At 51.9% G+C, this 25,263-nt stretch overlaps 3 protein-coding genes across 7 annotated transcripts in view; 1 reads left to right on the plus strand and 2 right to left on the minus strand.

The window, feature by feature from the left end:
* TFAP2E (transcription factor AP-2 epsilon) overlaps positions 1-1,539 on the minus strand; it is a 28,119-nt gene extending 26,580 nt beyond the window's left edge. The window contains exons 1-3 of the mRNA XM_049774861.1: positions 1,513-1,539; positions 736-1,221; positions 161-212 (exon numbers count right to left, since the gene is read on the minus strand). Coding sequence (XP_049630818.1) covers positions 161-212; positions 736-1,221; positions 1,513-1,539 — 565 coding nt within the window. The remainder of the gene's footprint in view (positions 1-160; positions 213-735; positions 1,222-1,512) is intronic.
* Positions 1,540-14,321: 12,782 nt separating this feature from the next.
* NCDN (neurochondrin) lies at positions 14,322-23,153 on the minus strand. Of its 4 annotated transcripts, XM_049774713.1 has the most exons (8): positions 23,007-23,153; positions 22,618-22,768; positions 21,507-21,650; positions 19,397-20,365; positions 18,210-18,451; positions 17,425-17,649; positions 16,925-17,067; positions 14,322-15,821 (listed from the first exon to the last, which is right to left on the minus strand). In XM_049774713.1, the coding sequence occupies exons 2-8, from the start codon at positions 22,648-22,650 to the stop codon at positions 15,385-15,387; spliced, it is 2,193 nt and encodes a 730-aa protein (XP_049630670.1). In that variant the 5' UTR covers positions 22,651-22,768; positions 23,007-23,153; the 3' UTR covers positions 14,322-15,384. The 4 variants fall into 4 exon arrangements, with proteins under 4 accessions (XP_049630670.1, XP_049630671.1, XP_049630672.1 ...); XM_049774714.1 differs by lacking the exon at positions 22,618-22,768 and having other exon boundaries at positions 23,007-23,149; XM_049774715.1 differs by lacking the exon at positions 22,618-22,768 and having other exon boundaries at positions 21,507-21,680; positions 23,007-23,149.
* Positions 23,154-23,488: 335 nt separating this feature from the next.
* KIAA0319L (KIAA0319 like) overlaps positions 23,489-25,263 on the plus strand; it is a 151,504-nt gene continuing 149,729 nt past the window's right edge. The window contains exon 1 of one of the 2 annotated variants that reach the window (XM_049774655.1): positions 23,489-23,719. The gene's annotated coding sequence lies outside the window, so the exon portion shown is untranslated. The remainder of the gene's footprint in view (positions 23,720-25,263) is intronic. The other variant, XM_049774654.1, reaches the window with a different exon arrangement.

Raw genomic sequence — 25,263 nt, forward strand, 5'->3', positions numbered from 1 at the left:
CAGCAGTCCACGCTCAGGCTGGGGTCCCAGATTTGGATGCCTCTGTCCTGAGCCCCAGGGCCACGGAAACCGACAAGGCAGATGCGGAAATGGGTCTGTGCGCCTAGGGCCTGAACCATCTCGCCTGGTTCTGCCCTGGCAGAAACACACCATTCCTTACCTTTCTTGATAACGGACTGGTCCAAGAGGCTCATTCCTGGCTCATCCATGGCCTGCAAGTAGGAGAGGGTGGCGATAAGGGATCTGGTGACATAGTCTCCAGTGGTTTCCCAGGCCCCTGTAGATCACGCTTCTGTCTGTTCCCAGCTCTGGCTACCACCGTAGAGTGTGGCGGCGACAGACAGACAGAGAGAGCTTCACCTAGCCTCACCAAGCACGAAGGAAACTGAAACTCAGTCGGCCCACTCCTCCACCTCTCATCACCCACGCGAGAGGTCCACCTGCTCATCTGTAATGCGCACCGATACTCTGATGGCCCAGCGGAGAGACAAAGAAGTGGTTCAGCTTCTGCCCACTTACTATACCCCGGGTTTCCGCCTTCGGGCACCTCAAGAATCCAATGCCAGACCTCCCTAAGAGCCCGGCGCTTACGAACCCAGTCGGTGGGACAAAAGTGAGCAAAGCAAAACTGAGAGAAGAGAGCCCCCACATTCCTCACTCTGTCTTCAGCCCGAGTCCCAAAGCACCGTGGCAGGCCCTGCCCCATCCCAGACCCTTCGTGGGCACCTCACTCACCTGCAGGTCTTCGAGACCAGGCGGCGCTGCCAACCCGGGGAGGCCGAGGGGCGCGTCCGCGAGGCCGTGCGCGCCGTCGGCCAGGCCGTGCAGCAGCCGGGGCACCGCAGCGGCGTAGTCGCGGCGCGGGTCGAGGCCCAGGGCTCCGGCGGGCGGTGCCAGCAGGCCGGGCGGCTCGTCGTGGGCACGGGCGGTGGCGCGGGGCGCGGCCCAGGCGGCCTGCGGAGGCTGGGGCTGCGCCAGGGGTGCCAAGCCGCCGTAGGGGTCCCCGGCCAGGTGCGGAAAGGCGGCGGCGGCGGCGTCGGGCGCCTGGCCGTAGGGCAGAGGCGGCTGCGGGTAGGGCGGCGGGAAGTAGGGCGGCTGGAAGTCGGCAGCGGCCCCGGCGGCGGGAGTGTGGCAGAGCGGCGGCGCGGGCCCGTAGGCCGCCTGGGGCAGAGAGGACAGGCGGACCCCACCGGCCGCTGCGCCCAGCCCGTCGGGGCGCTCCTGGGGAAGGAGGAGAGGTGTGCATCGGGGGCTCCGGGAGGTTTCCCCTTCCCAAGTGCTCCCCCCCGGCTCGAGAGGGGTCTAGCCCCAAGGGATCGCGGTACAGGGGAGTGGACCCCAAGCTGGGCACCGGCCGTCTCTGTCTCGATGCGCGCCCGGTTGATGGCCCGCTGGGTCCCCGCGGAGATTTCGTTGCAGGAGGAGAGGAACGTCCCGTCTCCTCTGAGCTCCCCACCACCCCGGCCTTCCCGGAGTGCCCCGATGGCCCCCCTCGGACCCCTGACGACTCACCATGGCGGCGTATGTGTGCACCAGCATGGGGCGGGCGGCGTGGGGCGCGAGGCGTGGCGGCGGCTGGACCCTCGCCCGACGGCGAGCGTGGCGAGGAGAAACGCTCCGAGCCCGCAGCACCCGCGGGGATCTCTCTGCGACGCCCCCGGGAGCCCAGCCAGGTCGTCGTCGGGGCTCAGCTCCAGGCACCCCACGGCGAGTCCATGGATGGGGGGTGCAGGACTGGATGGCACTTGGGAAAGTCGGCCGGTGGGTGCCCCGCGCTTGCACACTCAGGCTCTGAGCGCTGCCAGCTCCATGCACTCCAGTTATAGTGGCGAGGGCGCGCCGGGGCTCGGAGGCGCGCGTTAAAGAGACACGCGGGTTTGGGGGCGAGCGCTCCGGGGAGGCGTGGCCTGGGCGCGACCCCGGGGCAAGGGGGATCGGTAGCACCACTGGTCAGAGGCCCCCTTGCAGGCTCCCAGCCGCGTCCGCGAGGATCGGGGACTGGAGCAAGGACGACTTGAGCTGCCTTGCCTGGGAACTGAGCGCTGTGCTTCTTCGCCTTCGGGGTCCACGTCTGTCAAACGGGGTCTCTCTGATCACTCCAGAAGAGGAGGTGATTACGGAAGAAGTATATGCACTACAGACTCAAGCCCACCTGCTCTGGTGCACTGCGGGTCGCGGGGAGCAGGGAGAACGAACACCCATCTCTCCTGAATATTGCTTTATCAGAGCCCCTCCGAAGATACCACGAAATCCCAAAGCCAAGTCAGGTTCTGAGGACTGTCTGGCCAGCAGTGAGCGTTGACTGCTGTTGGGGTGGGCACCCCAACAGAAAATCACTCAAGTTGTTTCTGAAGCCAGAACAGCTTGGGCTGAGTGAGCGTGGCTCGCCCTAGGCGCTCGGGACACTGCAGTGAAGAGTGTGTGGACAAACATCGTGCTAATTTGCAAGAGGAAGGAGGGGAGAGTGCCTGTTCCCATGACACACGCTCACTGGTTCTCAGAGCTTCCTCCCCACACAAACTCTCTTTCCTCCTAAACTGCACCTCCCCTCCCGAGAAGCTGGGTTGGAAGAGGGGAATTGGGAGGGATGCTAGGGCGGTGGGAAGAAAAAAAGCTGAAGCAAGGCTGCCGTAATATGAAGTCCAGGGTTAAGACCCCCAGCACTACAAATAAAGACAATTAAAAAAAAAATGACTCAAGAGATAATACAGTTGGGTAAGGCTCCTGCCTTGCATTTGGGCAACCTGGGTTCTATTACCAGCACCTATATAGTCAGTCCCTTGAACCTGCCAGGAGTGATTCCGGAGTGCAGAGCCAGGAGAAAGCACTAGCATAGCCAGGTATGGCCAAAAATGAGAGAGAGAGAGAGAGAGAGAGAGAGAGAGAGAGAGAGAGAGAGAGAGAGAGAGAGAGAGAGAGAGAGAGAGAGAGAGAGAGAGAGAGAATATGAAGGAGGGGTGTTTGTCTGGTAGATAGTGGAAAGGGCTAGGGCACATGCTTTGTATATGGGGGATCCAGGTTCCATCCTCAATACCAGATAGTTCCCTGAATTCCCCCGGAAGTGATTCCTAAGCATGGAAAAGATTGTACTCCTGTGTTGCTGAGAGTGGTCCAAAGACAACGCAACAGAAATAAAAACAAAAACAAGAATATGAAGATGTCCAGACTAGGAAAGAATAGAAATAATCACCACTGGAACTGGAGAGATGGTATGGAGATAGGGCTTTTGCCTTCCATGCAGAAGGACCGTGGTTCGAATCCTGGCATCCCATATGGTCCTCCAAGCCTGCCTGGAGCGATTTCTGAGTGTAGAGCCAGGAGTAACCCTGAGCACTGCTGGGTATGACCCCCCCCCAAAAAAAAAAAAGAACAAGAAGAAGAAGAAGAAGGAGGAAGAAGAAGAAGGAGGAGGAAGAAGAAGAAGAAGAAGAAGAAGAAGAAGAAGAAGAAGAAGAAGAAGAAGAAGAAGAAGAAGAAGAAGAAGAAGAAGAAGAAGAAGAAGAAGAAGAAGAAGAAGAAGAAGAAGAAAAGAAATAGTCACCACCAAAACTTGGTACAGATTGTGCCAGATTTTGTGCTCAGCACTTGATGAATGTTGTGTTGCTTAACCCTCAAGGCAGTCCTAGGAGATAGAAACATTCTTACATTCTTTCTCTAGAAAGATGTCTTGCAGCTAGTAAAGTGGCAAAGTCAGGGAGAAAGTCTAAGTCTAATTTCTGTCCTCAGGATTGCTGTTCCATATTGTCTTAGACTCAGGGCCTGGAAGTTAGTCCTGATTGTCATTGATCTGTAACTCTGGGTAAGTCTCTTTTCCCTTTCTTCACCAGTTTCTGCAACTTAAATAACAAAAAGGGAAAAAAGATTAGATGTTTCTGATACTTGGAGTCCAATCCCAGTGGTGTTCAGGGGAATATTCCCAGCCAGGAATTAAACTCCTGCATGCAAAGGATATGCTCTGGCCCTTTGAGTCACCTCCTGGTCGGCCGCAGATTTTGTTGTTGTTTTTGTTGCTGTTTTTGTTTTTGTTATTGGACCACAAATAGAATGCTGGGGATTGAACCCAGCTCCAGACCCCAGATGTTTTCTTAGTTCCCTTTCTAGTGACAAAAAAAGTAAAGGGGAGCCAGAGTGATAGCACAGTAGGTAGGGTATTTGCCTTGCACATGGCTGATCAGGTTGGATAGCCGGCATCCGTATGGTCCACCGAGCCTTACAGGAGTGATTTCTGAGCTCAGAGCTATGAGTAACCCCTGATGCTGCTGAGTGTGGTTCAAAAACCAAAAATGAAAAAACAGAAAGGAAACTAAAGGTAAAGATACTGTCTATTTTTGCTTGTTTTGTTTTGGGCCACACCTGGCAGTCCTCAAGGGTTACTCAGGAATCACTCCTGGTGCACTTGGGGAACCATCTGGAATGCCAGGATTTGAACCTGGGTTAGCTCTGTGAACGGTGAGTACCCAACCCATTGTGCTATTTCTCTGGTCCAAAGATAGAGACAGTGGGAGATGGAAAGTACAGCATTAAGTCACAAAAGTATCTGTGGAAGGGAGTGGGAGTGATATCCCAGAAGGCACAGGTGCAGAGCTAAGGTCTAGGTCATTTCAACTTAGGAGATGTGGGAGAGGAAGTTACAACAGTCAAGGATTCATCACTAAGAATTTTCTGGAGGTTGTAACCACTGTAACCATGGGTGGTAGTACTTGACGCAGAATTGGGCAGCTCGCTCATCAGCTTTCATGCCTAGGACTGATCAGAGTTGGGAGTGTTATTGTGTATATTTCTTTATGTGGGTGTGTGAGTCTGATAAGATCTTTCACCCCTTCCCTCAGCTTCATCCAAGGACATCAAAAGTGAAGCTTTCACACAGGTGTGTAGTTTTGGGGCTTAGCAGCCTGATTGGTGGACCTCTTTGGAAGAAGTCCAGGAGAAGAGGGTTGATGGGTTCCACCCAGCTCTGGGGGATCCCCTGCTGTCTCCTTCAAGAATGGGCAGGGCAGTATGACAGGCCTAGTTGCCTATCTGGAGGCTTCCTGGTGGTCCTCAGCCTACTTCCTTAAAACTAGATCCAGTCCCTGGTATCACAGTCATCCTTTTTCTATGATGCCGACTTCTCTAGCTTCTATCTCCCTTTTTCTTTTCTTTTGTCTTTTTTTGTTTGTTTGTTTGTTTTTGGGGTCATAACCGGCGGTGCTCAGGGGTCACTCCTGGCTCTGTACTCAGAAGTCACTCCTGGCAGGCTCAGGGGACCATATGGGATATGAGGATTCAAACCACTGTTGGTCCTGGGTCTTACCGCTGTGCTATTGCTCCGGCCTCTTCTTTTGTCTTTTTGTTTGTTTTGCCACACCTTGGTGGCCTCAGATTTTTTTCTTGGATCTGTGCTCAGGGATCACTTCTGGGTGAGGTCCAGGGGATAACACGGGGTGCCAGGAATTGAATCTGGCTTGGCTGCATGTAAGAAAGTGCCCAACCCACTGTACTATCTCTCTGGCCATATATCCTCTTTGGTTTTTTGTTTGTTTTTGTTTTTTGGGTCACACCCAGCAATGCTCAGGGGTCACTCCTGGCTCTATGCTCAGAAATCACCCCTGGCAGGCACAGGGGACCATACGGGATGCCGGGATTCGAACCACCATCCTTCTGCATGAAAGGCAAAAAAGCCTTACCTCCATGCTATCTCTCCGGCCCCTATCCTCATCCTTTTTGTTTTATTTTGTTTTTGTTTGTTTTTGTTTTTCGGGCCACACCCGTTTGATGCTCAGGGGTTACTCCTGGCTAATCGCTCAGAAATTGCCCCTGGCGTGGGGACCATATGGGACGCCGGGGGATCGAACCGCAGTCTTTCCTTGGCTAGCGCTTGCAAGGCAGACACCTTACCTCTAGCGCTACCTCGCCAGCCCCTATCCTCTTTGTTTATAATTTAAAAAATATTTTTCCACACCTGGTGGTGCTCAGAGCTTACTCTTTTTTTTTTTTGTGGTTTTTGGGTCACACCAGCAGTGCTCAGGGATTACTACTGGCTCCATGCTCCGAAATTGCTCCTGGCAGGCACGGGGGACCATATGGGATGCCAGGATTCGAACCGATGACCTTCTGCATGAAAGGCAAACGCCTTACCTTCATGCTATCTCTCCGGCCCCTTAGAGCTTACTCTTAACTCTGTGCTCAAGATTCACTACTAGCAGTTTGCTTGAGGTACTATATGATGGATACTAGAAATTGAACCCAAGTCAATTGAACCTGGGTGTATACAAGGCAAGCACCTTACCTGCTGTACCTTTTCTTCCTATCCACAACCTTAACATCAATTATTCAAGCTCAGGACCAGAGATATGACTCAACAGAGCCTGGGATTTCATCTCAGCACTGCGAGATATCCCTGAGTACCACCAGAAATAGCTTTTGTTGTAGCAATGTGTGTGATCCATAAAAACAAACAAATTCAGAATGGGAGGTCCTGTTCTTTTCTTCATATATACACACTTTATAAATGAATTTATATTCTTTCAAGACTTAATTAATTTTGGGAGTTACACATAGTCACCACAGGAATTACTCTTTGTGAAGCTTGGGAGACCATGTGGTACCAGGGATCAAACTCGGGCTTCTTGCACGCAAAGCATATGCTCAAACCCTTGAACTGTTTCTCTGGTTTTCTTTAAAGACTGTAATAGCTGCCTATTCACTGTCATCTCCCACCTCATTAACTCTAGAGACTGTAGCTCTCACTAGAAATCCAGACTTCTACATATGAGTACCAGCTGGATATTTCTCTAGATATCTTGTTACAGCCTGAAATGTCCCAAGTCCAAAGCTGAACTCAGCATCTCCTCCAACTCCCACCACCATCCTCAATGTGATTTTCCTCCTGTGTTCTATAGTCGCATAAATAACACCACCATCCTTCCAATGAAATGTGTGACCTCTGGCAAGTACTTAAACAAAAATTTGAATTAGTGTTCCCAACTGATACCTCATGTGAATGAGCACCCCATTAAATACAGCTGACCCTGGTTTTTGCTTTTGGTTTTTTGGTTTTGGGTTTTTGGGTCACACCCGGCAGCGCTCAGAGGTTACTCCTGGCTCTAGGCTCAGAAATCCCCCCTGGCAGGCACAGGGGACCATATGGGATGCCAGGATTCGAACCACTGTCCTTCTGCAAGAAAGGCAAACACCTTACCTCCATGCTATCTCTCTGGCCCCGAACCTGGTTTTAATCCCAACACTGCATGTGGTCCCTTCCACCCACCAGAAGTCATCTCTGAGCACAGAGCCAGGAGTAAGATCTGAGTACTGCCAAGCATGGTTCTCCCCACAAATGAGATAGATAGAAAACAAAATTCAGGGGCCAGAGAGATAGCATGGAGGTAAGGCATTTGCCTTGCATACAGAAGGACGATAGTTTGAATCCCGGCATTCCATATGGTCCCCCGAGCCTGCCAGGAGTAATTCCTGAGCACTGCCAATGTGACCCCAAAACCAAAACAAACAAACAAAAAAACAAAAATCAGTCATCCCAACCTCACTCTCTTGCACTAATTCTCATGTAATGCTGTCATTTCTACTTTATTTTTTTCTTCTGGCTTTTGGGCCACACCTGATGGTACTTAGTGTTTACTCTTGTCTCTAAGCTCAGAAATCACTCCTGGCAGGCTCAGGGGACCATTTGGGATTCAGGGGATGGAAACCAGATTGACTGACTGTGTGCAAAGCAAATGCTCTATCCATTGTGCTATCTCTCTGGCTATTTCTCCGGCCCCCAGAATCATTTCTAGTTTTTTTTTTTTTTTTTTTGGGTCACACCTGGCAGTGCTCAGGGGTTATTTCTGGCTCCAGGCTCAGAAATTGCCCCTGGCAGGCACAGGGGACCATATGGGGTGCCGGGATTTGAACCGATGACCTCCTGCATGAAAGGCAAACACCTTACCTCCATGCTATCTCTCCGGCCCTCATTTCTAGTTTTTAAATAACCATCTCCACCCCTCTGTGAGCACCTTAAGCTACTGTGCTCAGTAGCTTAAGAAACCTCTATTTGGAGGTTTTCTTTTGGTATTGGACCATACTGGCAGTGCTCAAGGCTTACTCCTGGCTCTGCACTCAGAATTCACTTTTGGAGGGTTTGGGAGACTATATAGGGTCTCAGGTCTCAGGGATTGAAATCAGTCAGTTACCCATGCAAAGCAAGCACCCACTAAATAATCCCTTTCCACTACCACACTCTTTTTTTTTTTTTTTTTTTTTTTTTTTGGTTTTGGGGCAATACCCGGCGATGCTCAGAGGTTACTCCTGGCTGTCTGTTCAGAAATAGCTCCTGGCAGGCACGGGGGATCATATGGGACACCGGGATTCGAACCAACCACCTTTGGTACTGGATCGGCTGCTTGCAAGGCAAACGCTGCTGTGCTATCTCTCCGGGCCCTACCACACTCTTTCTTATTGCTGGTAGCTCTATCTCTGTCTCTCTGTCTGTCTGTCTGTCTGTCTGTCTGTCTCTCCCTCTCTGTTTCTCTCTCCCCTGCCGAATCCCCATATCTTTTTTTTTTTTTTTGTTACATTCAGCAGTGCTCAGGACTCACTCTGGATCTGTGCTCAGGGATCACTCCTGAAGGGCTTGGGGGACAATATTAGGTTCCAGGATTTGAACCTGGGTGGGCTGCATGCAAGGTAAGTACCCTATCTATTCTAAGTTGTTCCAATCCAAGACTGGTAGTTTCAAAAGTATGGTTCCTGAACCAGCATTATTTACATTTGTGAAATTGTTAGAAATGTCAGTTTTTTTTAGGGGCTGGAGAGGTGGCGGTAGAGGTAAGGTGTCTGCCTTGCAAGCCCTAGCCAAGGAAGGACCTAGGTTCGATCCCCCAGTGTCCCATATGGTCCCACCAAGCCAGGGGCAATTTCTGAGCCCTTAGCCAGGAGTAACCCTGAGCATCAAATGGGTGTGGCCCAAAAACAAACAAACAAACAAAAAACAAAAAAGAAATGTTAGTTTTTGGACTACATCCCAGCCCTGTTGTTTGTATCAGTTAGCACTATTTGTGTGTTAATGAACTCATAAAGGGACACTGAAGGACCTTAAATTTTGAGAACAGTATGATTGCAACAGTATCTTCCTAGTCTCCAATTTTCACCAATTTTCTGACCCAATTCTACTGTTCAGCAGCAAGAATAACTGGATCCTTCTGAAAAGTCTCCAGAGATTGGAGACAAACAGTGATTGTACAGCAGATAGGGCATTTGCCTGGCATGCAGCTAACTCAGCTTTGATCCCAGCATCCCATATAGTCAGTCCCCCAGAACCACCAGGGATAATCCCTGATCACAGAACCAGAAGTAAGCCCTGTGCACCACTGGGGGTGGCCAATTTTTTTTTTTTTTTTATGAAAAAGAAAAGTCTCTACAGGTTCCTCAGAGCTTTTTAAGGCAGAAAAACTTGTAAAAACATTTTTTGGGGGGGTTCACACCTGCTGATACTTTCTCTTGGTTCTGCAGTACACACAGATCACTTATGGCAGTGTTTGGGGGACCATACAGGTGCTAGGGCTTAAACCCAGATTGGCAGAGTGCAAGACAAACTACCCTACCTGCTATGCTACTGCTTTGGCTCCCAGGAGGAAAAATTCCTAACCAACATTCCTGTTTTTTTGCAGGTGCCACTGATTTTCCCTTCTCTATCTCATAAATTCACAAGACCAAAAGAAAATGAAGGAAGAAACAGGACATATGGCTAGTGTGAGGCGTGGTGCCTGTTAAGTGTTCACTGACTGTTTATTAAAAAAATGACAAGTGATGGAGAATGAGTTGATGAATCCCTCTTAGAGTGGGAGATAGTCTCCCTGGGTAGTGGGGCAATGAAACCATCTAGGGAGGCCCAAGTATAACTGGTAAGGTCTTTCTAATTGTTTACCTAAAAATGAAGAGTTTTAGGGGGACACTGATTTTTTCCCCTGAAAAGGAGGCTGTAGGCCAGATAAATTTGAAAACTACTGCTTTGAAGACCTCCGTGTGAAAAGAAAAGAAAAGGTCTGAAAAGCTAGACATAGAATCCTGGTCTAATTCTAGGAGTTCATGTGATAAATGAATGTTTTTGCTTATAGCTCCTGGGAAGAGGCATCTTCCTCACAATTTGCTGCTGTTTGAGGCTCCTAAAAACTTTAGGACTCTGTTACCGTTCTCCTTCAGGGAAGGGAGCCCTCACTTTCTAAGGCAAAGAGATGGGCATGTACATAGAGGCCTGGAATGTACACAGGGGTACACATGAAGATGCATGATGCACACAATAGAGATTCTCATGGGAAAGATATATACATGGAACACAGGATGTTATTGGCACATAGGCATACATATTCAAACTTTCATGTATTTGACATACCTGGACTATTACTCACCTCCAATGCTCAGAATTTCCCTTCTCTTTAAAAAAAAAAGTAGTATGGTGGGGGCCGGAGAGATAGCATGGAGGTAAGGCACTTGCCTTGCATGCAGAAGGATGGTGGTTCAAATCCTGGCATCCCATATGGTCCCCCGAGACTGCCAGGAGCAATTTCTGAGCATAGAACCAAGAGTAATCCCAAGTGCTGTGGGTGTGACCTCCCAAAAAATAATAATAAAAAAAAAGTAGTATGGTAATACTATCCAGAGACAACAGAGATGAAGGCCAGGAGGACTAGTCGATAGTAGGAAGTTTGCTACAAATAGCAGAGGAGTGCAGTTAGAGCAGAGAAGGGACCACTATGACAATGATAGTTGAAAATGATCACTCTGGACAAGAAAGAACTGGGTGCTGAGTGGAGATAAAGTGATATTCATGATACCCCTTTACCAACAATATTGTAAATCATAGTGTCTAAAAGGAAATAAAGAGTGAGGCAGGCTGGAGAGAGGGCAGAAGGAAAACTGGACACTGGTGGTGGGAAATGTGCACTGGTGCAGGGCGTTGTGTATGACTGAAACTCAATCATGAACAACTTTGTAATTGTGTATCTCACAGTGATTCAATTAATTTTTTAAAATTATCTTACATTTTCTTTTGTATTGTTTTGAGCCATACCAGGCAGTACTCAAGTCTCATGCCTAGCTCTGCACTCAGGAATCACTCCTGGTAGTGCTCAAGGAATCATAAGGAAGACAGAAATCAAACCTAAATCAGCCATATGCAAGGCAAACACCCTACTCACTATACTATCACTCTGGTCCCCTGATCTTACATTTGAACTTTTACTGTTTTTTTTTTGTTTTTTTTTGGGGGGGGGGGAGGCACAGCTGGTGTTGCTCAGGGGCAACTCCCAGTTCTGTGCTCAGAGATTACTCCCTGCCGTGCTCAAGGGATCATCAGTGCTAAGGATTGAACTCAAGTCTGCTATAATGCAAAGAATGCACTTAGACATTGACCTAGTTGTCTCCCCAGCCCTTGCATTTGGACTTTCTACAAAGGAAAACAAAAACTTAGATCTACTTTTTATTGATGAGTCTTCCCTGTCACTAATCTTGCTCTGGGCATGTTAGCTAGAAAATCTGTCACAAGGAAATGCTGAGGTGCCACCTTGTGGCCATATCCATAACTGCATCTCAGGCCTACCTTTCTTCTTGAATTATCAGAGCTGAAGTACCAGGAACAGTTTGAGTTTGGTATAGCCAAGGATCTCAAACTCAATTTACCTGGGAGCCGCAGGAGGCAAAGTCGAGGTGATCCTTGAGTGCAAAGTCAGTAGTAAGCCTTGAACATTGGGGGGTGTGACCCAAACAACTAAAACAAAACAAAACAAAAAAAGATTCCTCTAGGGCAAGGCCACAAAATGTTGTACCGAGGGCCACAAACGGCCCTCAGGCCGCGAGTTCTCTAGCCAATACCTCCACCCCAATTCTGTAGCCCAGAATTATCTGTCTTTTACTTCCTTGTATTAAAAGGTTTCCTTCACACTTTTCCCACTCTACTACTTGAAATCAGGACAAATGGTTTGTTCTAACTTGCTTTGGGCTTTCCTTCCCTTTTTTTTCACTTGACAGTTGGCCTGTTAGTTCCATCATTGTAAGGATCCTCCCTACTGACAACCCCCAAGCCTGTCACTCACACAGACTTCTTTCCAAGCTCCATAATCAGAAAGCAACTGCTCCATGTTATTCCACAATAGGGAGCACAAAACTACCATTTGCCCAAAAAGCTTATACTTAGCATAAATCTCTTTGCAGTGTATCTCCACACACCCCACCAACCCTGTAATGCCCAACTCCCCAAGTGAAAGGCCATATTATGCACTAAGTGGCCCACATAAGGAATGGGAATTATGATGGGTGCTGTCTCTCTCACTTGAATTTCATACCCACGCCCTATTAATTCTTTATGTAAATTTTCTTCACCTTCACTGTCATTGGCTTAGTTTTGAAGGCAATGAGGTATGTCCCCTGGACTTCTTGCCTAGTTGTTGCTCTTGCAGCCAAAGTCATCTTTCTAATATGCCAATGGGGCCTTATTCAGTATGTCCAAAAATCTGAAGTTTCAGCTGCACATCTCAGCACAGAGCGACAAGTGTACCTGGTGGACACCCATAAGCCAACGTCCCTATTCTCACTGTGTTTGAGGTATCTTGAGCTCCCCAGTTCATATTGCACTTGAGGAATCTCCTGTCCCAAGTCTGCATACCCCACCTTGCTCTTCTGCTTGCCCACCTGCATGCCCCCACCCCCAGGTCTTGAAGCAAATACTTCCTCTGGGTTTCCCCTCTGTTATTCATTCAAAGGGGCTTTCTTATGCTCTCTAGAGCTAGCACTAGCTTGCTTTGTGAGTTTTTTGGGCCCACACATGGACCCCTAGAAGTAACTGTCTGCACCTTTCAGGTCTGTCTTTTGTCTTGTGTTTCCCCTCTAGATTTTAAATTTCTTGAGGCCTGGTCTGTTTTGTGTTTTGGGGCCACACACAGTGGTGCTCAGGGGTTATGTCTGGCTCTGCTCTCAGGAATCACTTCTGGCAATACTCAGGGGACCGTGTGAGATGCTGGCGATCAAACCCTGGTCAACATTTGAAGTAAATTTTCTACCCACTGTACTATCACACTGGCCTGGCCTCTTTTCATATTTTATAGAGAATTCATGTTAAGACCATCCAGTAAATAAACTTTCCTCTCAAATACATAACCGACTACATAGTAACCTTAGTCAGTGAATGGTTGGAAGCTTGAGAGCCTAGATCATAGGTTTTCATATTTATTTGGTCTAATGCCTTCTCAGAAAAAAGCTCCTCAGTGTCTCCTTTTGGGAGTGAACAAACATTAAGTTTCTGAAGTTATTACTGCCTGGATACTGAAGAACCCCTCAGAGGAGCAGTAATGCCCATTTTGGAATACATAGGTCTAGATGGAAAAGATTTTGCAAAGTGTGAGCATGAAGCTGGCTGGCTCCAATCTGACAGCTCTGACTCAAGCCTGGTGAAACAGTGAATGCTTGACCCTGGTGTTCTGCTCAAATTCTCAGACCCTTTGCATTTGGAATAGAACAGAAGTGAATAGATGGTTGCCCCAAACCAGTGAATATTTGAAACAGTAGTAATTTAATTGGTGGGTTAGATGGTTGTTAGTACAGGGTAAAGTGCTTGCCTTGCATGTGGCCAAGCCCAGTTTAATAGCTGGTACCACATATGGCTCCCCAAGCATCACTGGGAGCAACCCCTAAACATAGAGGAAGCCAAGCACCACTGGTTGTGGCCCTGAAATGCTTCCTAAAAAAATTGACACTTGGAAATAGAATTTCACATAAAAAGGAAGAGTTCTAGTGTTGTGGAAATGGCTCAAATGGCTGGAGCACATGCTTTGTAAGTAGAAGCCCCGGGTTTGATTCTTAGAACCACCTGGATTACCATTGGGAACCACTGCGAACATACCATTGGGAACAACCACAAGCACCAAAAACAAATGCCCCACCATCAAACAAAAAGATTTCTGGCTTAAATATAAATTGAGGATGTTGATTTTACCTCTCGGTAACAGATTGCTGACACAGAGGGGCACCAAGAGTACTCCCTTCACCTCCCCTACACCTGGCATACCAACACCTGAAATTGCAAACTTGCTCTAATAATGGAGGAATGTCCAGAAAAGCCGGATTGCCAGTGTGGAGTCCTGGCTCTAATGCATATTAGTTGCTGCAACAATGTAAGCTAATTTCCCCTATCTATGCAGTTTCTTCACCAGTCAAACCAAGATCACAGGGCTTGCTCTAGGGGAGAGAGGCAGGGTAGATAAGGTGATACCTGGGACATGTGCTTAGGGCAGGTGGTCAGCTCTGGAGATGGAAGGGAGTAGGGGTGCTGGAGAGACCACACAGGAGTCATCTTGTCACCAATAGAACATTTATTGAGTGTCCACATGTGCACAGCTTTGAACTTTGGCGATCACAGAACGCACTGGGGGAGGGGAGGGGGGAGGGAAGCAAGGGAGCAGGGGTTGGGGGTGTTCCCCTGGGTTCATAAGAAAGGCAGAGTCCCTGCTGGAGCCGCCAGTCGCGTCTCTCTGCAGAGGAGTCATAAGCAGGGGTGGAATTAAAGCCAGGCACCACGATGGCAGTGGGGTGCAATCACTAGGGAAACATGCGGATTCCGGGGGAAGTGTCCCTCCTGTTCTTGGCTTCAGCCTGACCAGGTGGCACGAGGGGGACAGGGATCAAGATGCTCAGGTGTCCAAGCAGGGATAAGGACAGGCAAAATAAATATCCCCCCAACCCCCGTCATCACTCTGCTGCAATACGACACAGAAGCTTAAAGACCAGGGCTCACAGACTCCTGGGTCCCCTCAGGAAACTCGGGGTGTAAGGTCTCCCCAACCCTACTGGGCCTGTCTGTCCTAGAAGGACAGGGCAGTTTAGACCCTGGGTCACTCAAGTTGACAGAAAGAACAGCAATGTTACAGGCCTGAGCCTGCTCTCTGCTCAGGGAGCCAATTAAAGGACGTGGACCTGGGAGGCCAGAGGGGGCGCCACAAAATCTAGGGGAGCCCACGCCCTGGCCGGCAGGGCACATGGGCCAAGGCAATCGGCTCCTGCCAGCCCTGTTCCACCCTGGGGCCTCCCTCCTGTTGGGGAGCCAGACATCAGGCACAATTAACACCTCTCGTCCCCTCCTTGGGGGCTAACTCCAACTTTCCCCGGCCTAGCGGGGACAACCACATAGATTTCCAAGCCGATCCCTGCCCCTGTGTGGGGACCCGGGGGGGCGAAACGCGGTTCCTTACACTTGAGGGGTAGGCAACTATGCCCTGCCCTCAGAAAAGCCAGAAAGCCGGGGTGTTTCAGGGGGAAAGTTTAGGGAGAGGGGTGTCCAGTTTGGGGGCTTCAGGGAAGATGCCTCCTCCCTCCTTCCCTCACTGCCTGCCCCCAGGTCTGTCTCCAGTGGTCACCCCATCAGGGTTCCGACAGGCACTGCTCCAGAGCGGCCATGCGGTAGTGGCTAGCTGTCTCCTCACCTGCCTGCAGCCTCATGGCCTCCCGGCACAACCGGTTGGCCCGTGCCAGCTCCACCAGGACCCCCTGATAGGCGGCAACCATCTCAGGCTTGACGGAGTTGGGGCTGACACTGCCTAGCAGCTGTAGCAGCTCCTGTGGCCAGCGGGAGCGCAGGGCGGCAGGGGCCAGCCAGGGCAGCAGTGGCACGCAGCCCGTGAAGGCCTGCATGCCCAGGAACCAGAGCTCCTGCAGGTCAGCCCAGATGCCCTCGTAGTCAGGGGCCAGGGCCAGCACCGCCTGGTCTGAGCCAGGTGTGGCCCGTGCCACGTGGGACTGTGACAGGAAGAGGATGGCAGCAGCGAAGAAGCCTCGGGAGGCAGGTGTTCCCTGAAGAGCTGCAATTTAAGGAGGGCATTGGGGGGGGGGCCTGAGCCAGGGGGGTGAGCTGCTGTGTCAGCCCCTCTCCACCCTCAGGCCCTCTGTGGCGGGGTCTGAAACCAGTAGTGCTGTTTGAACCCTCCGACGTCACTAGGTGACTGACCTGGGTCATGTGCTCTAATTCAATCTAAAACTAATTCAATCTAAAAGTTCTGCTCAACTGCACTCAGGGGTGCTTCTGTGTGGGCAGTGTGGGAACTCGCTGGTGGGTCTAGAGCTATGGGGCCAGAAGAGGATACCTGGATACCAGGGAGTTGGGGGACAGAAAAGAATGGGCAGAGTGACCCCCACCTCCAATTACCAGCATTCTCTGGGAGGTCAACTGGTGGGCCCTACTTGAAGATGCTCCCAGGGAGAGTTTGAGGGTTGCGGGGCGGTTCCTGATCCACAGGGACAGCTCCCCTTTCCACGACTGGGTCCCCTGATGGGATCCCCATACAGGGAACACAGAGGCAGTTAAGGGTACGGGCTCATTACACCCTGTTCCCGGGCATCTGCTCAGCTCCTCCAACCTGACAGATGGGGCACAGGGAACAGCCGGGGACAAAAGGACCCAAGCAGACACCCACGGCCAAAGTGGGAGACACAGAGGGCTGGCAAGGGCGCCCTTCCCCCGACCCATTGTGAGGCAGGGGCAGAGGAGCAGGTAGGTGCCGGAGCACAATCTCTGAGGCCTGTCAGGAGGGTTGCGAGATGCTGAGCGGAGGGAAAAACCTCAATGGAGGGAGTTGGGCCTCTGACAGGGCTGGTGGGGGCGGCCCCACCTTGACAACCAGGCTTCAGTCTCGGGGTTGCAGGGGATCCCAGGTGCCTGTGCCTCCAGCAGGCCTGCGTTTACACCCACCACACCTTGCCTTAAAAGTCTCGAGCAAGAAGAGAATCATTTTGGGAAGGAGAGTGGGGTGGGGTGGGGGAAGGAGACCTCCTTCAAAGACTTCCTCTTGACTGCAAAATCCTGCTAAAAGCCACTTTCTGCAAGGGGAGAGAGACTGAGGCCCAGGGCACTCTGAGAATCATCCAGTATTCTGCCCACACAGGACTGGCGACCCTCCCAACTTACCTGGCGAGGTGCTGAGGAGCCGGGCCATGAGGAGCCCTAGGGTGGCCACGTTGGCAGCCAACAGCAGCCGCCCTTGCTGCTGCACCAGAGAGGGCAGTGACGTCATCAGGGTGTTCATGAGTGACGTGAAGCAGGCATCACGCCTGGGGAGATGGGAGGAAGAGAGGAGGAAGTGCTGAGCACAGTTACACTGAGCCCTGGGAACATCAGCTTGTGGTCTTCCAGCTTCACCCGAGCAGGGCTTGGCAAGAAATGAAACCTCAGGGTGAGGAGCTGACTTGGGAGGGTCTAGTGGTGGTGGGAGCAAATGCTGGGTTGATACTTAGGATTCTAGATAGACCAAATCCTCATGGGGGGCTGCTGTGAGGCCTTTTTCTTCTAACACTAATAGGAATGGGGGGGTTAAGGAGGGGGAGGGGGGCACAAGGCAGCAGAACAGGTGACTTGGTAGCAGCAGCCCCCCCTCCCCCGTTTCCTCCACCCTCCTTTCCCAGCCTCACTTGATAAGCCCTGGCGCGGTGACCACAAGGTTGAGGAAGATATGGCAGCAAGTCTGCAAGCCAATCTCCACACTGTCGGGCAGCACCGAGGTGTCGTGGCCGGGGGAAGTGAGCTCCCACTGCTGCAGGAAATACTTGCACAGAAGGGAGGGAGCCCCCTCCTTGATCAGGATCTCCCGGGGTCCATCCTCTACTGTCAGGTGACACCAGCCGGGCAGAAGGAGCCTGGGGATGTGAGAGGAACCAAAGGGTGAAAGGAGGCACAAGACAAAGACACACACAGGTGGGACAAGAAAAAGACAAGGATTCCTTCCTTCTGGGGAGACCCATCTAAAAGAAATGGGAATTGGGGAGGAAGACACAGCCTAGCCTTGATGGCGGCACAGAAAGAGCACAAGCTCCGGTTTGCACAGGCTGAGCCTCCAAGTGAGACTCTGAGGCATGGGACTGGAGTATGTGTATGGGGGGTGGGGAGTTGCTGAAACCTTCTTGTTCCTCACTTTCCCCATCCTCACAATCTGGCTGATACTTAAGTCACAATGTGCTGTGTGGACCAAATGAGATTATTTCAGTGAAGGGGGGTTACCAACGCCAGGCAGGTAGGTGATACTTAGTGAGTGCTCTTTTCATAGAAAAATTTGGGGTTGGCAAGTAGGAACAAATCTCCCTTCCCCCCCTCCCTACAAAAATAAATATTCCCCAAAGCAATCCTGTACCCCATTCAGGAGCCCAGCACAGTCCAGCCTGGAGGGAGAGATGTCCCTGTGTTTCACTTTTCTACTCACCGGAGAGCATCCCCTGGCCAAGCGGGACCTGGGGTGGTGGGGGAGATGGCCAGTGTGGCCACTTGCTGGGAGAGGTCAGTGGCTTCCTCAGCTTCCTCATAGAGAGTCTTGGCATAGCGAACCAGGAAGGGCAGCAGCTGGCAGACCTCCTTGCGCAGGGACGAGGTCTCCTCTGCCAGCCAAGCACCCAGAATTCGCACTGAAGCAAACACGAAAGGCTCCTTCTGCTTCTCTGGCCCCACCTGTTATCACAAGAACCCCCTGAGACGCAGCAGGACCAGAGATCCTCTCCTGTCTGGCCCAGGAATGATATAGCTGGGCCAGCTCTGGTCTGTGAGTGTTTCACCCTACCTTCTGTCCTGTGAACCCAGCATCTAAACCAACGTGAGGAGGCACCCGCAGGAGCATGATTCAGAAACACAAGTCATCCAGCTCTAGAATATCTCCAGGAAGAAAGTGCCAGGTCTGAAGCTAAGTACCATTTTCTTAGCAGCAGCTATCCCCGTGAATGAGAGGACAGCTCAATAGCTACCATGTCAATATCCTGAATGGTAAGAGAGATGCTCCCACTATGGGCTAACTCAGAAAGACAAAAGAGCTTGGGATCACTGGCACAGTGTATGGGATATAGATGGGTGAGTTCAATGGTTGCAACTAGCCAAAGAAGAGAGCATAGTTATGTGAAACCCTTAGGGACAGTATACTAGACTCTCACAAGAGGGAGGAATTAGGGGAAGGCAGGCAAATGCTTCGAGGTGCTTCTTGAGAGGCCAAGACCCAGAGAACCAAGATCCAATGATCCAGGATCCAGTGAACCAGAGACTCAGGACCCAGAGACACAGGACCAGTACGAGATTGTCTATGTATATGTGTAAAACAATGCTTTAGATTAGCAGAACAGACTGCTCTGACTGTGTGTGTATGTGTGTGTGTGTGTGTGTGTACTGGGGGAGGGTTGTAAGTGGGAGGTTACTGTGTTGTGTGTGTGCTGTGATGTGAGTGCACATATGGTGTGTGGTATGGTGCTTGTGTGGAGGCTCAGGGAGGGGGAAGAGAGAGAGGTTCAGCTATACACTACTCCCTGTGGTGCTGTAGGACCAGATCTTATCTCCTGTCCTGCCCTTCTCCTTGCCTTCAGGCTCCCCCCACACCAGGTTCTAGGGGTTGGGGTGGGTCTGTGCCCTCACCTGCAGCAAGTAGTGGATGACGGCCCCAATGGCCTCCTTCATTATGCTCACGAGCTGCACCTTCTGGGGCTCCTTCAGCAGCGATTGCTCACAGCGGGTGCATTCCTGGATCCCCAGCTCCATAAGGGCGTAGCAGGCGGTTACCACATCCTCTTTCACCTCAGAGCCAGTCTCCTCCAGGGCCAACCGGACCTCAACACAGGCCAGATTCACCAGGAGGGCCAGGAACTTGCTCCCAGAGTTGCCCGCTGGGATCCAGTCGGAGCCACAGGCGTGCGCCAGGCGGGCTGCCAGCTTCAGAGCGGGGTTGCGCTGCCAGGAGCTCAGCTTGCTGCCCAGGATACGTGCCAGCCCAGCCTGCAGATCCCGGAGGCATTCAGAGGGCACGGTTGTCGGGGGCAAGAAGATGGGCAGCAGCTGGCAGAGCTCAAACTTGCTGGCATCCTCGGCTTTCTGGAAATCTTCACTGAGGCCACGTAACACGGCCAACAGGTCAGGCTCTGCTTCCTTCCAGCACTGTGTCTCAGCAGCAGCCAGAAGCCCCACCAGGAGTGCCAGGGCCTGGTCAAAGCCATAGCCATGCCCCAGGTATGCCTGGCACAGGGCAGACACAGTGCCGCCAGCAATGAGGTGCCGGGGGCCACGGGGAGTGCCTGCCACGGCCGTCAGGCACTGGTAGGTGTCATCAATCATAGAACGGCGGGCAGCATCGTCGGGGTCCCCTCGAGCTGTGAGGAAGGTGCAAAGGATGGGGATCTTGTTCAGGACCTGGGGATGTGCAGCCAGTTCGGGATCACTGCAGAAGCAAGCCAGCAAGGCGACGCCCAGGGCCCGGAGGACGTGGTCAGGGCAGCCATCTGGAGCCTCCTTAGTGGTCAGGAGACGATTGGGGAAGGTGAAGCCAACAGCATCGAAGATCCGCCGTCGAGTTTTGGCATCAATGTCACCTGCCTTGACAGCCTTGGTCACCTAAGGGGGAGGTAATATGTTATCAGCAGGACAGCAGGAAGAGGTGGCAAAAACTGTGCCCAACACTCTGGGGTGTTCACTATTAAGCAGGACTAGATTATATAATGGAACTCACTGGAAAACCTCCTGGAGGTCAGTGTATTCAGCGTTTTCCTTTTCCCAAGAGACAGATGTGGGAACCCTCCCCCCCTTTCTCCCGCCCTCTCCCCGTGTCTCTGGGTGCTTTCACCTTCAATGAGCCCCATGGGAGATCTAATCTTCCTCAACTACTTTCTTCTGCTATTTCATTACTTGGTCAGTTGGGAAGTTCTTCCTGACATCTAATTAAGATTTTCACAACCTCAGCTGGAAGTGGCTTAGAAACTCAGTGCTTAAAATTCTCCAAGGATTTAGGGTCCCTTCCTAGTTGATCCCTCCAGAGTAGTCTCTGATCCATTCCTGCCACCTTCTCAGGGGAAATGGCTCCTGTGTCTCGCTGCTCTGCTTGTCAAAACATTTCCCCTTACATTTCACCTAAACACCTCCTCTGCTGCAGTGTGAGCCCTTGACTCTGGAGCCTTCTCCCTGTTGCCATGGCAAACAAGCATCGGCTCTGCTCCCTCCTCCCTTCACCCCTCACATACCAGTCCCCCCCCTCCCAGGACTGCAGCTCCTGCTCTGCTATCCCCAGCTCAGGTTCCACCAACAGGGCAAAGCCCCAAAGCAGCTCCCTTAGCCCTCCACCTGCCTACTGCCATTCCAGTCTTTCCCCAGGACCCTTTCGAAGTCATTTGCAGTTCTGCTACTCCTTCCACCCCCAGAACAACCGTCCCCAGACCTCAAGTACTCTGCACTAGTTACTACCTGCTGCTGTTACATGAGTCAGCTCCCATCTGCTCTGGGACGCCCCAGAGAACAGACCCAGGCAGCTTCCTCCAAGGCTCTTAGGGCTACAATAGGGGCTTATTCGCCCCTATTTTTCGCTTTATCCCTCATCTCAAGGGAACAAGATACGAATCCGAAGGTAGTCAGGGAGGGATTTCTTTGGTGCCTCTAGGGTTGCCAGCACCACCTATATGGCCCTGGGGATTTGTTGACCCCATTCTAAGGCGACTCAACCACCCAACCCTCCCCGACTCCCAAATTTCAAGCAATTCCTTACTAGCAGCAGGGCTGCAAACTGCTCGCTGTCGTTCTTGGCTTCACGGAGGGCTCCAAGGTAGCGCTCCAGGGTGGGGTTTCGGCTCTCCGCCGCCGGGTTCAGAGCTGGCTCGCAATCCGAGGCCATGGTGCCCGCCTTGCCCAACTGTGAACACAAGAGGGACTGAGCATCCCTCTGCAGAAGGGGGGAGGCGGGGTGAGGGGCGGGGGCGGAGGATGGGAGGGATTAGCACAGAGGGCAGGGAGGATGGGGGGGATGGGTACCTCTGGATTGCCCTCCCTTAGGGAAGCCCCTTTAAGGGGCTGGCTTCTCCAGACCTCAAGCATGAATAAAGAAGAGTCTAGAGAGCCTGGCCCAAGGTCACCTACAGAAAGTGAGAAAGGACCATGCACCTTGCTGATTTGGCTGGACAGCTCTCCTTACCGATTTTCTGAGTGGGAAGGGACTGGCCCTACTGTGGAGGTGTCCCCAAGGACCAGAAGGGGGGGGGGGAAGGGTTATTTTCTTCCTTCTACAGAGGCATAAAGGGAGGCAGGACAGACAGGAGAGGAGACATGCAAAGGTAAGTTCGATTATCCGGATTCAGGCTGACAGGATGGGAAGGGGGGCAATCCTAGGTTTCTATTCCCCCTCCCTTATTGCGAATACAAGCTTCAGCAGGGTGAAGAGGGTGAAGAGCCCGAGCAGAGAAAAGCTATGAGACCCTTTTAGGAACCCCACCCCTCTAGCCAGGGTTCTCAGTCGCCCCCGCAGACTCCTCGCCTCCCTTCTTTTCCCTCCCTCAGGCAGCAGCTGCAGAGACAGTAGCAGCAGCAGCAGCAGAAGCAGCAGCGGCAGCAGCAGCAGCAGCAGAATTTAACCCCTTGTACTCTTTCTCCTCGCCCTCTCCACCCCACTGTGAGCTCGTGGGTGTAGACGGGGGTGGAGGGGGGGCTGGAGAAAAAAAGCGAGAAGCGGGTCCTGGGAAAGCTCCCTGGACAACTGGTAAGGAATCCAAAAGCCGGAGGGAGGATCATCGAAGCAGGCAGGGCTGTTGAGATGGGGTTAGATGAGAAGGGGGAAGAAGAGGGTTTTGTTTGTTTGTTTGTTTGTTTTTCTGGCGGTCCACCACCTGTCCCGCTGCAGCCAGGTCACAACACGACATTGATGATGATGATGATGAAGTCACGACAGGGCGGCGATGATGAAATCACACTTGCAACGAGGGTGCGGTGAGGATGTCACGGAGCGATCACGGCAAAAAAATCACGACATGGGACAGCCTCAAAGATGACAGGGCAAAATAAAAAAAATTAGGTAGATCCCTCTAGATATATTGCAAAGGGGTTGTGACAAAATGGAGCCTCGACGGGGCACGATGGGTGTCGCGACAGGAATCGCGATAGGGTCCCCCCCGCCCAGGTGTGTCAAGCCTCGAGGTGTCAAGGCACTTGGATCGGAGAGGCTCGCTCCGGGTGGGAGGTTTCGGGGGGAAGGCCTGAAGGGGGGCTCTGAGCTCACCAGGCTGCGGCCCCGAACGCTGCTGGAAGTCTTCTCCGAGATCGGTGCTCGCTCCCGGAGCTTGGGGGGCCGTTGCTCACGCCGCGTTGCCCACTCCGGGCTCCGGGCTTTGCTGCAGCTCCGCCCCCCGCCCACGCGGCGCGCTCTCAACCAATCAGCGGCGACTTCACTCCGAGCCGCAGCCAATCACGAGGCCGGGCGCTCAGCCGTACGGGAAATGTTGCCGCGGCGGCCATTTTGTTTGTGGGCAATTGCCCGACTCAGCCTCGAGGAGCCCGCGCCGGGCGGGCGCGCGAAAAGAGCGGATTGCCTGTAGAGAGCAAAGAAAAGACGGCCCGGGATGCCCAGTTTTCCCGTGCTCGTGCGGAGTTCTAACCCCATCCTCCTCCCCCCTCCGGCGCGCGGCTGGAATCGAACTTCCGGGGGTCGGGGCTAAGGGGTCACGGAGCGAGTGCTTCCGGGTGAGAGGGCAAGGTGGGAGGAGGCGGCGCTTCCGGTCGCCGCCGCTGTCCTGAGAGAGAGAGCAAAAGAGAGGCTGAGGCGAGCAGGGAGCTGGCCGGGTGGGGACCCCCGCATTACCGTCTTCCTTTCCCCCCCCAAAACACCCCGGGTGAGGGTGAGGGGAGCGAAGGTTGGGGCCCCTCGACCTCATGGACCGGGAGGAGGCGGAGGCCGCCGAGGAGCGGGGCCCCGCTGTGTGGCCTTGAGCCCGGGTAGGTGGCCGGGGGTCAGCAGCTGGGCTGCCAGGCCGAGGACCCTGGGCGGGGGCGGGCTGGGGGGCGCGCTGGCCGGGTGTTGGGGGGGACCCCCCTTTCCCGATGGGACGCTCCTGGCCCCCCAGATCCCAGATCATGAGGCCAGCTGCTTCGGGCTTTGCAGGTGCAGCAGAAGCTGTGAGACCCCGGTTCAAGTGACCACCCGCCTCTCGCCTCTTCTCTCCTGGTTCAGGCCTGACCCGACCCCGCAGCTCCCTCCAAGTCTCTGCAAGTCAGACAGACTGGACCCGCCTGGCTCAGAGCGCTTTTTAAAAAATGTTTTTAAACCCCCCCCCCATTTACATTTTATTTTCATCGAGTTCTTTTGCAACTTGGGTCTCCCTCATCGCGGTGGAAAGTGGCCCCAGAATGAGAGGCCTGGCACGCGCTGTCAATCAAGCAAGCTGCCAAACCTGCCACTCGTTGGGCTGCACCCCTTGCACCCCTTGAGCTTGCTAGCCTGTGATGACTGCCGGGGAGCACTGAGATATGTGAAGGAAGGAGAAGTCAGAGGAGAAAGTCGCCCAGCAGGATACCTGTCTCTCCCTGTTTGGTTGGCTTCCCGGTTTCCCAGTCCACAAAAAAATGATAGATGGTGTTCATAGGCAAAGAGCAGGAGCTCTTTTTTTCTTTTTTTTATTAAGTTTTCCTTAAATGTGATGAACAGACTGAAGCTAGGGACAAGTTGGAAAAGACGACCTCTCAGAACAATCTGTTCATTTTTCCAGCTATTTGGAAAACAAAGTCTGCAAATATAAGCAAAGCTATTCGTGGAAGTCTGTTCTGTAACTTTCCCTTTTATTTTTTTTTCTTTTCCTTAAGAGCTTTCTTCTTGATTACTCATACCAGCTGAATAGACTGTTTCAGGCGTGCTCTCTCGTTGTTCAAACATATCTTATCGCTTTGTACATAAATGGAGTTCTACGTATGTAGCTGACAGACTGAACTATGATACATCCCCCATCAACCTGAAGTATTAAGTAAACATTACCCCCTGCTCTGTCTGAACAGCTGCTGCAACAGAGCGTGCTTTTATTTCGGGTGTACTTGTAACGCCCTAAATGCCAGAACGATTGCAAGCTTTTCTAGATTTTTCATTTGTCAAGTATTGTGGGGGTGTGTGTTCTCTCCCTGCGTTGTTACCCTTTGATTCTGTAACAAGCCTATTGGGTCTTGATGATGGTGGTCTGCCTGCATTTGAGCAGCAAACTTTTGACTGGACTCTGAAAAGGGATTTGTTCCTGAGGCAATTGTAGGCATCAGAGGCATAACAGGTTGTGAGATGACATGAAATTAGCTCTCCCTTTCTCAGGAATGGTTTGTAAGGCTGCACGTCTAATCACTGATGTTCTAATCCGATGGTGTTTATTACTCCCGTTTTCAAAACCTATTCATTTCTTTTATGCTTCTAATCGCCCACCTGTCATGCTATTGATGACAGCTGTTGAGTCACCTTGAATTTAAAATCCTTTTGTGGTAGGCAGAAATGTATTGGATAAGAT

The sequence above is a fragment of the Suncus etruscus genome, chromosome 6, assembly GCF_024139225.1.
Source record: "Suncus etruscus isolate mSunEtr1 chromosome 6, mSunEtr1.pri.cur, whole genome shotgun sequence".
NCBI classification, from domain to species: Eukaryota; Metazoa; Chordata; class Mammalia; order Eulipotyphla; family Soricidae; genus Suncus; species Suncus etruscus.

Bases quoted from the DNA above. Each gene is read 5' to 3' on its own strand.
- NCDN (XM_049774713.1), bottom strand. From the start codon at position 22,650: ATGTCGTGTTGTGACCTGGCTGCAGCGGGACAG. The intron at 21,651-22,617 runs GTGGTGGACCGC...TTGTGTTCACAG, and splicing joins ACCTGGCTGCAGCGGGACAG to TTGGGCAAGGCGGGCACCAT. The intron at 18,452-19,396 runs GTGAGGGCACAG...TTGTGATAACAG, and splicing joins TCATCCACTACTTGCTGCAG to GTGGGGCCAGAGAAGCAGAA.